General features: G+C 36.3%; 1 protein-coding gene across 5 annotated transcripts in view; it reads left to right on the top strand.

Moving 5' to 3' along the window:
* NBEAL1 (neurobeachin like 1) overlaps positions 1-12,212 on the top strand; it is a 79,318-nt gene that overhangs the window by 43,333 nt on the left and 23,773 nt on the right. For all 5 annotated transcript variants that reach the window (XR_009968902.1, XM_062640645.1, XM_062640643.1 and 2 more), the window contains 14 exons: positions 36-121; positions 539-628; positions 2,753-2,921; positions 3,954-4,087; positions 4,484-4,643; positions 4,740-4,842; positions 6,089-6,245; positions 6,821-6,979; positions 7,332-7,491; positions 7,760-7,848; positions 8,696-9,277; positions 9,874-10,049; positions 10,422-10,575; positions 12,058-12,186. Coding sequence is in view for 4 of the 5 variants with exons in the window: in XM_062640645.1 (XP_062496629.1) it covers positions 36-121; positions 539-628; positions 2,753-2,921; positions 3,954-4,087; positions 4,484-4,643; positions 4,740-4,842; positions 6,089-6,245; positions 6,821-6,979; positions 7,332-7,491; positions 7,760-7,848; positions 8,696-9,277; positions 9,874-10,049; positions 10,422-10,575; positions 12,058-12,186 (2,348 nt within the window). In the remaining variant the exon portion in view is untranslated. The remainder of the gene's footprint in view (positions 1-35; positions 122-538; positions 629-2,752; positions 2,922-3,953; positions 4,088-4,483; positions 4,644-4,739; positions 4,843-6,088; positions 6,246-6,820; positions 6,980-7,331; positions 7,492-7,759; positions 7,849-8,695; positions 9,278-9,873; positions 10,050-10,421; positions 10,576-12,057; positions 12,187-12,212) is intronic.

Here is a 12,212-nt window from a genome sequence, read left to right as displayed (position 1 = left end):
ATATATGTATATAATTTTAATATATTTTTTAATAGGTCCAAACTGTTTAACTCCATGGAAGTCTCAAGAGGCTGAAGTAGCAGATCTCCCCAGTAAGGTGTTGCTCCATTATACACCAAAGGTATGAAACAATACGTAACTTCTCTTTGATTACACAGTGTGCATTGATTTAAAAATATGTTCTAGATAGTCTGTTTTGCTTTGTGATTGTTGTTTCATAGAACAGGTGAGCTTACTATCTTTACGCTGTGGTGGTTATGGGAAGGTAACGATCATTGAGAGCTTTCTTAAAGTATAGCCTTGCACAGGGTTTTGTTCTTGTGTGTCAAAAGGACAGAATTACCTTGTACAATTTTGAATGTCAAATCTAAGATAACATGTATGATATTCCAGGAATTCCAAATTGTTAAAATACTTCAGTATCAACACAATGGCACAAACTTCTTGAAACGTGTTACGCATCATTTATAAATCTTGTGTTCACGTATCTGTAACTTGTTTCCTAAATGATATTGTAGCCTTTTCATTTGTTTAACAGGCCTGCAGAAACCCAATTTGTCTTGACCTGTCTGCAAATCTTTTACATGGAAGGCTAACTGGAAACAAAGTAGTGAACTGGGACATAAAGGTAAATTCATTCCAAAGAAGCAGAACCAGCTGTGAATATGACAGTGGTTGCATAAGTTCAATTAATTTTTGGGATGTGGAGGTCATTATCATAATGCAGATACAGCATGATTTTGTAATGAGAATTAATGGGTTAATGCTGAAGCTGGAGTAGTATTGCATTACATTTACTGATAATTTAAAAGGGCTATTGCTCTTATCATAGATAATGCATTGAGATATTTTGTGGTGGCTATCTATTTTTCATAATCTGTTCGATACATGTTTTGTATTGAAAGCATTTTATCATTTCTAGGGAGTTCTGTCATGGTAGTCTTAAATTCTGATTTAGATTAAGAGTAGTAGGGTTAACACGTGTGACTTTTGCTGTGTTAGTCATAAAGAATACTTTTGAATTGCAGACTAACTCCAGCAGAAAGCAAGTTCTAGAATTCAAATATCACAAGCACCCATCATTTATTTTAAGCAATAAGTTAGTCATCTTATTTATTTGGGTTGGCAGGGCTAGATGATCTCACAGTCCAAAAGCCTCATTTCAGAGGAAAAAAACAAATATTCACTATAGTTTTCTGCACTCAAAGTCTGAGTGTAGAAAACTTGTCAGTGAATTACCCTATCTTTTTTGTCTTGAGAAAAAATATACAAACAAGTAAATATGAGCTGCTTTTTATGTTTAAGAACAGTGCACAATCAACTGTTCTAGCAAACTAATAAGGAATACTGTTGAAGCTATACTGTGAGTATGCTGACTTGTGAAGATGAATGTTAAGAAAATTCAGATACTTGCTAGTTAATTTTGCTACGATATGAATAGTTTGAAAATACTGCAGTTTGTTCTCTTCATCCAGTAGTGGGAAGAGGGTTGAGTGAGGAGTATTTATATCTCTGGCTTTTTAGGAAAGCATATTGTGAGTACAAGCCTTAGGAGAATCATTCATTAAAAAACATGATGGCGTTTAGCACCCTCTTGAGGAGGATTAGAGTGTGGAAAAACCCCTGAGAGCTGATGAGGATCTCGCAAAGAGATAGGGACAGCCTAGAAGAAGCTACAGTTACTGCTGTCTTCTGGTTCAAATTCTCTTTTTGAACCTTAAGTCGGTTTCTGTATCCAAAAGCTGCAGGTCTGTCATGCCTCTTGTTTTGCTCAACCATCCCAGAAGTCTTCACCCATGAGATAAATTTTGCAGATATAAAGAACCTTCTTAATATAATTGTTCACTTTTGTTAAATTCACCTTAATAAACATAGGCTGGAGAGGGAGCACCACAAAGGCACATGGAGCAACTGAAAAAATACAAAAAAATGAAGATTAAAATGATTATTTTCTTTACTTCTCCCCAGTATTTCTGACTGGGACAGGAGAATAGTATCTAACATTAATAAATTGGTTTACAGGATATTGGGGGTTTTGGGCTGTTAAAATTTTACTACGCAATAGTTTTCATTTGATTAAGCTGAGCAAATTAATAGGTGTGTCCAGCTAGTTTGCTGAGACCCTAATTTTCTAAGTGGCATTGTGAATCACTTCTAGAAATCTGATTTGAGTATCTTATACCTCACCACAAGAAGTGAAATCTCATGCTATCCCTGCTTGAGGGGGGAGGAAAAAAGGGGGATTAGGATACCTGAATTTTAAAGAGACTTAGAACTGAAGTATGTGCAAAGTTACTTGTGGAAATCAAATTTTATTATTTATTAACTGTCTGAAGTTGAAATCTTGCAGGAATGCGATTAAAGCATGTACAGTGTTATCTTACCGCTTGCTGCGAGTATCTGAGAAATAGGAGAAATGTTTTTCCTAGTTTTCAAATATACTTATCAGAAGATTCTTTTTAAGATTTGTATCTTTCACTTCCCATGTTTATGTGGGGAGAGGGGGAAGGAAATGTGAAAATGCAATTTCAAAACAAGAGCTGACAGGAAGGTACGTATATAATTGCAGTGTCTGAAACTTGGGGAGTTCTGTTAAACAGTGTTTAAAACCAGTTTCAAAGTGGTATGTGAAATATTCTGATTAATTTGTGAGTGTGTAAGGTTTCTTGTATTTGAAGTAAATTTATGTTACGTAGATTAGGAAATTTTAGTTATGGTGATGGTTTTTCCTGCTTTTTTTCTCTTGATTTAGGATATGATCAACTGTATTGGTGGAATAAATGTGCTGTTTCCATTGCTGGAGCAGATCAGTTTTCTTGGTGGAAGAGTGCCGCAGAAGTCTGAAGGGGAAACTCTACCTCCAGAGCTAGTTACTCCTGTAGAGGGAGACTGGGTGGTGTTGTCATCCACGAAGGCGTCAGGTAGGAAATTACAGTTGAACTGAAGTAATTTTTAAGCTTGTTTATTAAAAATCTCCCTGTAATGACAGAAAGCCATTTTATTATGTGCTAGCTTTTGCAGAGTACCTATGTAAAGCTGAAAGGTTTTTTCTGTTCCTTGATATCTGACATAGGTACTCAGGACGAACTGTTTTGCAGTCTGTAAAATTAACTTATGTATTTCAAATATAGCTATGTTTAATAGTATTATGTTTCTTTTCATGATTTACTATTACGTTAGTGTAATTCTGAAAGGTTTGTTCTGATCTTTTTGAGAAATTGTTTGATGCAAAGCCTACTAATGTCAATAGGAGGAGCTTTCCTACATCTTGAGTGCTGGATCAGCCAGCCGCACAAATAATTTGCAGCATCAAAGCAGTATTGTTTAGCCTTTAGCCAAACTTTTAGTAAGAAAATGTTCAGACTCCTACCTATTCCATACAGTCAGATTTTCAGGTTTTAGTATTAAAATTTAAAACATATGGGAAGGAAGCCTTAAGGATAGATTTTATTTTTTTTTTAAACTGTGCTAATACCCCTGAAAATTAATTTTGATCTTAACAGAAAACTGGGGGAAATGAGACCTTGCAATGGAAAAGGGTTTTTTTTTTTTTTTTTTGTTTGTTTGGTTTTTTTTCAGATGACATGAAGTAAATAATTTTTAAATTAAAATCTTAAATTTTTGCATAGCATGGCTAGAAAGTGTCAGTTTTCTACTAGAGAGGGAGAATACAGCATCTTATGTGAAAGATTGTAATTGAAAGAGAATGTCCAGTGTACAGCCAGATGGATAAAGCAACTGAAGTCAGGTTCTGAAGAGACGTGGGACAACTATGATGCTGCACTGGAAAAATCTGAAGACAGCCTTCAGCTAGGGAGCAAACAGAAAAGAAGTTGGGAAGCTCAGGAAATAGCGAGGAATCTGAACACTTGATTTTACTTCTTCCCTCTGCTTTTGTGCAGTGGTCCAACAATAAACCATGAGGCTTTTGCTACTGCTGTTCTGTTTTGCAGAAGCCCGCCTGGAGAAGAACATTGTTGCAACTTTTATCTTGATGATAAAACACTTTATTCAGAGACACCATGTTAACCAAGAAAATCTCATTCACTCCCATGGAGTTGCCACGCTCGGAGCCTTGTTACAGAAGGTGGGGAAGTTAGAGGAGCATCCTTTAGTAATGAATGTTATGGATGAGGTCCTAATTACTTTAGAACTCTTAGTCTAGCTAAGGTCTTCAAAGGTCTTCTTAGTATGTGCTTTCCTTTCTCATGTTTCTGAAAACAAAAAAAGTGTGAGGAGTTGATCTTGATTTGCAAAGTGAAACACTGTGTTTTGGCTTTTTTTTAATGTTCTACTTTTTTTGTTATACATACTGTGTTTGTGTGATTATTCAAACTGGACTGGTTTCGTGTTTCTTGTATTGCTTTAATGTAAGCAAACATTGCTGTAGAAGATAAAAGAATCTCAAAATTTGATTTAAAAAATGGTAGTTTTTTAGGACATTCAATATTTTTAGTGCTAACACCTGTTGTTATTTTGAAAGGTGCCAAGCATCTTAATGGACGTAAATGTCCTGATGGCTGTGCAGTTGTTGATAGAACAAGTCTCTGTAGAAAAGAACATGCAGCTTTTGCAGCAGATGTATCAACACTTACTTTTTGACTTCAGTATCTGGAACAGTGGGGACTTCCCCTTCAGAATTGGTGAGCTCTTGGGCTTGGGCAACTGTGCAAAGACACAGTACACTTCACTTGACATAAATCTGTATGTCGGTTCTAATAGAAAACTTTGCTTTGTAGGGCACATACAATATCTTTCTACAATCATCAAAGACAGCAGAAGACTCTTCAGAAAGAAATATGGTGTGCAGTTTCTTCTAGATACACTCAGGATTTATTATGGGTATGAGTTTTACCTCTTCTAATTCCTCATTTATTGTATGTGGCTGTTGGTTTGTTTTGTTTTTTTTACCCATCATCCTAGTGAGAAAATTAAAAAATAAAGCTGCAGGTTGGTTTTTGGTGGTTGATTTAATTTTCAAAATAGCACTGTTTTTTTTTTCCATTTGACTTAATACTTTTCCTTGACTTTAATTTTTATGATAGTGTCATGGTTTAACCCCACCCCACAACAAACCCGCTTGCTAACTTTCCCCAAGTTGGTTAGGAGTGAGAACTGAAAGAGTAAAAGTGAGAAAACTCATGGGTTGAGATAAAGACAGTTTAAAGGGTAAAGCAAAAGCCATTGAATGCAAGCAAAGCAAAATAAGGAATTCATTCACCACTTATCATCAGCAGGTGGGTGTTCAGCCATCTCCAGGAAAGCAGAGCTCCATCACACCTGATGGTTACTTGGGAATATAAAAGGCATCACTCTGAATGTCCCCTCCACCCCCACTTCCTCCTTCTCCCAGTTTTATATGCTGAGCATGACATCATGTGGAATGGAATATTCCTTGGGTTGGTTGTATGAGGGGTAGCAAAGGCCTTGATTCAGTGTGAGCATGGCTCAGCAGTAATGAAAGCATCCCTGTGTTACCGTTTCCAGCACGATTCCAGAACACAGTCTCATACTAACTACTATGAAGAAAATTATCTCTACCCCAGCCAAAACCTGCACAGATAGGATTATGTAAAATTCAAGTCAGTTATACTAGAAATGCTTGGAAGTCATTAAAATTACAAAAGTGAAGAACTTGTTATCAACAATGCAAGTTAAGTCATCATTACCATTATAAAAAGAGAGGGTGACTATCATTTTAAGTTCTTTTATATTCTTGTAGAATTTTAAGTAGGACTTTTTTAGGAATATAACATTTTGGCTTTCAGTCTCGGTGATTTATATCTGCTTACGAGTATAGTTATGTCCCTGATGAAGATGGCTCTTTCATTTAGAGGGTGGGAGGGGAACCTGAAATCCTGACCTATATCCTGATCAGTACAAGTCTACATTTCAGGGCTTTTTTCAGACTTGGTAGGTCTGGTCTACTATTGCTTATTACTATCCAGTTGCCTTACTTCAGTAAAAATTGATAGCTTGTGCCATGCTATCTGGGTAGATGAAAAATTACAAAACTAGTACAGTCTAGCTGCTATTAATGAGTCATGAAGAACTTTCTTAGGTTGCCTTCCTGTCTATTGGTGTATAGGAGTAGCTGTAAAGACAGTGATTTGGCTCCTGATGACCTCAGAACAATACGGACATCTCTCTATGGATTGATCAAATATTTCCTGAGCAAAGGTGGAACACATGAAGAAATACAGAGCATTGTAGGATACATTGCTGCCACCAGTGAAGAGGAGCAGGTATCCAAGATGGGATAAATTAGTAGTTTAAACTGTACATGTTTTTGATTTGGCTTCTTGGTGCTTGGAAATCTTGTGTGCTTAAAATGTGGGGGAACAAAAAAGAAAAGACAATGAGCAAAGCGTTCTGTGTGGTTCTGTTTATCTGTAGCTAAGGCAGGTTATGGAAGGAGTCTGGGTGCTTGACAAAGTGCTCTGCAGATGGCCATATTTTTACTGGTTTTCTTTTCCCCTAAAGAGAGCAGAAAGCACATGTTTTGTAATACTGTCATTAGAAAAGTTCTCTTAGTTTACAAACCCAAATGAATTTGACTTAAACTGATCAAAAGCTGTAATGATGTAGTTTCTATTTAGTAGACATCAAGAGAACTTGAACTTGCTTTGTAGCTCTGATTAGAGTTTGATAAGGTGTTCTGTATATGAAAAAACTATTAAAATTTTAAATGCATAATATACAGCAGATAATATGTCTATAACAAGCAAAGGGTAAAATTTAAAAGCCAAGAATTTTTTTCCCAAACAGAGCACAAAGCCTGAATGAACTGTGGATTAATGCAATTGTCTTAATTTTATAGCTCTGTGGAATTCTGGATGTTCTCTTCAGCCTACTTCATTCCAGCCCAACCCCAGACCAACTTTTTCTATTGCTTTTTGAACCAGGGAATGCTGATATTCTTTATGCTCTGTTATTGCATCAAAGGTACTCTGACAGGCTTAGAGAACTTGTGTTCAAGGTAATGAATTGAATTCTATGATTTTAAAATAATCAATTGAATATAAATTTGCATTTTTTCAATGGTCTGACTGCAGAAGTGTATTGCAAAGATACTAAACCTCCAAGTTCTATTAATTTTTTCTTCTCTCATGTTAGCTAGATGTTATTGTTTGTTAAATAGTCATGGTGGAGTTAGTATTTTCTTGAAATAAAGTATTGGGATCTGGAAAAAAAAGAAGTCCATGTTGTTTGAGTTGACATACAGAGTAAACTTTAAAAACAGTGCATCAGCCTGTTACATACGATTAAGTTTAAGAGATCTGGATGCTCGTTTGTGTTTATTTTGCATTCTTGCGGACTTTTCATTGCAGATTGTGGAAGAGATGCTGAAATGTACTAAAGTTTATGAACGTAGTAAGCACCGTATGAGACTCAGAGAAGTGGGATACTCTGGACTGGGGCTCCTTCTGAATGAATCGCCAGTTACTGTTTCTTTTATTAAAAACCTTATTAACCAAGTTCTGTATGCAGGTAATTAGCAAGTGTTGTGCTTAGCATTAGTAAATTGCTGCTGCTGAAAGGCAAATATATTTGGGTTTTTACTCAGGAAAACTAGAGCTCTTACCTTGTGGGGCTGTTCTGGTTGAAGTTCTTATCAGTCTCCACTAATGTTTTCTTAGTTCCTTTAAGTTTGTTCCCTTACTATGCCTGAATGTAGAAGTGAGCTCTAAGGCAATTTTTAATATTTGGCTCTTACATTCTCTTGCATGATACTGTGTTTGTTTTTTCTCCCCTACAGATCCTGTTGTGAATTATAAAGATCTATTAGCTGTAGTGCATCTGGCTCACAGATCAGATATAAATGTGAGAGTGGTTATCTGTAGAAAGGTTAGTCATCTCCTTTAAAACTGAAATACTGTCCTTTAAGCCTATAAGTTGTATAGTGTGGTATCTTAATTATTTGAGACACAGGAGTGGTATTTGCACTGCTGCTCTCCTAAGCCATGATTTAGGTTAAAAATGAAGCTCATCTGTCATTTAATGTTGAATTTTATGTATTCAAGTCCTTTTAAAAAACAAAAGGAAAAATAAAATGTCTATCGTGATTCTCAAATAGCTTGCATTTTTAATATGTTATTTTCATAGATCATATTGTGGTTCATGAGAGTGGTCAGGGATTCAGGGAAATGATAGGGAAAAAATGGTGACTTAACAGTGATTTCTTCCTAAACTAAACCCTGTCTGGTTGTATCACTGGAATTGATAGTACTGAATGTAGCTGTGAGGCACTGTATTGTCTATTAAGGTTTCTCAAAGTGAAAGAAGTGAAATGATAATGTGTATTATCAGTAAGCTATTAATACTGCAGCTTTCTTAATTTTATCTATTTAATGGTTCCTAATCATCCATATTTTCTGTTCTAGATTTTCTTTCCTTGTAGAGTAGTGGCTGAATAGGATTATTTGTTGTGATAACTGGCTTTAGCTGGAATTTTTGCAGAAAAGTGGCTGAATGCTTTGATATGCTTCTTTTCTCCATTACTCCTCAGATTTTTTCTATTTTTTTCTCAAATATATTTTTCTAATGACAAAAATTGATTTATGGCATGTTTGCTTCTTATTAACCACAAAAAAAACCCTGCTGTGAGATCATAAAATGATTATTTGAAAATCCAGAATTAATGCAGTTACAAGCAAAAAGTAATGTGTAGGTGTGGGATATCTTCTATCCTTAGGTTTTGCACCTTTTGCATTCCCAGTTGGATGCAGCACAACAGATTTCTCAGCAGCTGGGCTGGCAGGACACTTTGATTAGACTATTCCTGAAAGAAAACTCAGATATTCGGATTGTCTTTAAAGAGAACAGGGCTGATTCCATAAGGGAAGAGGAAAAAAAGCCTCCTGCTGAAGAGCTTCAGAAACATCAATCTGATAAGGCAGAGGGAGACAAAACTGGCAGCTTTGCATCTGTTAATGGTCTGTTTGATCAATGGAGTTTAGAAGATAACAAATCCCTGAATGTCCCTGCTCATTTCTCTGTTATGCCATTGGAGGATGCATCCACAGCGGAGATGTCTTTTAGGTTGGAGGACCGAGAAGAACTGTGGCACAGTAACCCTTCACATTTAAGTTTAGATCTGTCCAGTGTGGACTCCTATGAATTGGCTGACATTGTGAATCAGATGACAGATAGCCAGCCCAGCACGCCATCACCTACAGAGAACAGGAAACCATTCTCTGGGCAGCCTGACAAGGAGCTGGGAGTTATAAATGATGTGGGCTTCCCCGCTGATCTTTCCTTATTTGAAAACCAAGGAGTAAGTAGTTCACTCTGTGTGGTTAGTTTTTATAAGTGTCTGCAATTCCTTTATTTTCAATCTTCTCTCTGATGGATAATTATTGTCCATTTTTTTTTTTCCTCCCATCTTCCAACAGAAAAGCAAACAATATATCTCTATTACAGCAATTAGGGGTATTTTGTTTTGTAATGTCTTTTTTTTTTTGTTGAGTAGTTGGAATAGCTTTGATGTTAAAAGAATAACAACAACAACATAACATAAGATTCTCCATCCCTCCCCCCTCCCCCAAATAAAAAAACCTAACAGCTCCCCCACCCCTCTATATTTCAACATTCTTTATCATCCAGAGGAGGCAGGGAGCAGACTTGCTGTGAAGAATTCAAGAGTAGCTAAAGGTCAGGTTGAAATAACAATGTTGAAGTCAAGTCGATACCTGTTACAACATACAAGCAAGCCACAGTCTCTGGTATTTGCATGTTCATGTATTTGGCAATTGGACTTCAGACTGCAGAATTTTCAAAAATGCTGAAACATGCAAGCATAAGGACTGTGATGAACACGAAATGTTTTGAAAGTGTTCTAGAAGGGCTGTAAACATTTAACTTCTTTTGTAGGGGGGTGATAATGAACTCATACAGTTACTTACAGACATCCTACTGTGTATAATGTGGAAAGGCATTGAGAAATCTGATGATGCTGCTTGGATTGAGAGAGGACAGGTGTTTTCTGCACTGACCAAACTGGGGATATCCAATGAGTTGCTGCGGCCTTCTGATGAAATAAAACTCAAGTGAGTGTACAGTTCAAGGACAGGTTCTTTCATCCCTTTTGAAGAAAAACAGAAAAATAAAGGGCAATAGTGATACTGGGAAGAGGTGGCTGTTTCCCAACAAGGTGTATTTTTTGTTGCTCTCTCATCACCTACTGTCAGAAGTATATTCTGCTACCTATTTAATAGTGTCATGTGGCAATGAGATTTTGAAACTGTATTGCTGGTTTCATGAGCCTCTCAAAGTCTCTTGTACCTCTTTGGCTTATTGAGGAGATGGCAGTTATGTCACTACAGACTAGGCAGTTCAATTAAATACTTAATTGGATTTTTTTAAAGCCACTTACATTTAAAACATATAATAATTACTTTGGGATTTTGTTTTCTATGCAGCTTGCTGGAGAAGATGTTAGAATGGTCAGTCACTGATAACAGAGATTCAAAAGCTCTCCCTACACATGCTGAAAATGCCTTCAAGCTCTTGCTAATTGTACAGGATTTCCTGCAGGCAGAAGGACTAGTTAATTCAAATTTGTGGACTGAAAAGGTATAGTAACGGCATGATAGAAACACTGTGTTTACATTGAAATAGTTATGAAAATGTTGTCAGCTTAGATACTCTCATCCCTTCTAGGCATATGCTTTTAAACTATAGCTATTAAAGGGTTCATAGTGGAACGGATTGCCCCTTAATGAGTAAAAAAGAATGAATACTTACTACAGGGAATATAGTTAATTTTGTAAGTTAAATAGGACTTTAAATGGTACAATTTATTGAAAATCCAGGTCTCTTCAGACTGGAGAAATATTTAGAAAATGTAGGAGCTAAGGAAACCATGTCAGTTGTAGCCTAAACAGATTTTGCACCATTAATCAGCCTGTGTTGCATGTTACATTGTATATGTCCTGAATAAAAGACTAGCCAAAACTCTGCTCTTACTTGCAAGCGGAGAAATGTCACTTCTGGGCTTTGACCCATATTGGAGTTTAAACGTGATTTTGTGCATATATATTCAAATAGCTCAATTTTATGTATCAGAGCCAGAAACATGAGGTCTGAGGAAGAAAGTGACTAGCAAACACAGTAACTAGTAAGGTAAAGAAGCTTTCAGTCATCTATCTTCTCTTGCTTTCTTGACATATATGTTGTAGACACCCGTAATTTGCCTCAACATTCATGTAATTTCTGGCAGTGGTCTTGCTTCCTTCACTGGCTGAGTTGCTATTGATTTTTCTATTTTTCAAGGCCAAAGGGGAGAGGTGTTATATGTAAACCATCACTGTCGTGATAAATCCTTAAAGAAAAATCAGGTGGTTTAAGCCTACTTTTGAAGTAAAAGAAAGTAACGTTAAGAGTCATCAACATTCTAAAATGCCTGCTTATAAGTAAACATGGCTTAATCTTACAGCTTTTGCTTGGTTTTGAACAGTGTCTTGGTAAAACCTTTGCTTTCTGTTATGGTCTAGCATTCTGAAATCTAATTAGAAATGAGGTCGGAGCTTTGGAGCAATGAGGGTTGTGCTAATTTCCAATTCTGAATTGAAAATAACAGGAGAATTTAAATCACCGTAATATTCTAAGCAGGACAGCTTTCAGGTTGCCACAGAAGCATTCATGTGATTCCATGGCTTAACAAAAGCATGATTTTACGTTTGAATAATTTACTAGAGGATGTATCAAGTATATTAGTTTTAATCTAACACATCTGGATAGTGAAACATGTCATTTGCCCTGGGAGTACCTACCTTTCAGAAAGTTTGCATCACTTCTAGTATGGAATTACTGACAGAAAGGAGTATCTCCTGATTTATTTATTTTGAAGAGTTTTTTGAAATAGATTAATATTTTTTTGAAGACATTATGAAGTTTCAAGCATTTCATTAAATCAGATATTCATAAAAGAAGCCTTGTTTTCCTTCCTGGGGGACTGTGCCGATTGCCTCTTTGGCTGTTTGAAATTGTTGTGTCTCCAGCTGGAGTATCTGTTGCTAATTTTATTTCATGCAAATCTTCTTGTTTTTACAATAGCTCTTGGAAGAACTAGTGACTCTCATGGATAGCCTGTCAGTCTGGTACTCTGCTGGCCTAGAAGCAAGTAGGCTTTCACAAGTACAAGTCCAGTTGCTCCTTGGATTCATTGCACGAGATAACTTACAGGTTTGTTATAAATGCCTGCAGGTGGT

This window comes from Pezoporus occidentalis, unplaced genomic scaffold (assembly GCF_034315485.1).
Source record: "Pezoporus occidentalis ecotype Australia unplaced genomic scaffold, CSIRO_AGI_Poc_V1 ctg66, whole genome shotgun sequence".
Lineage (NCBI taxonomy): Eukaryota > Metazoa > Chordata > Aves > Psittaciformes > Psittacidae > Pezoporus > Pezoporus occidentalis.
The sequence above is the reverse complement of the archived record's forward strand: the minus strand, read 5'-3'. Positions and strand labels throughout refer to the sequence as shown.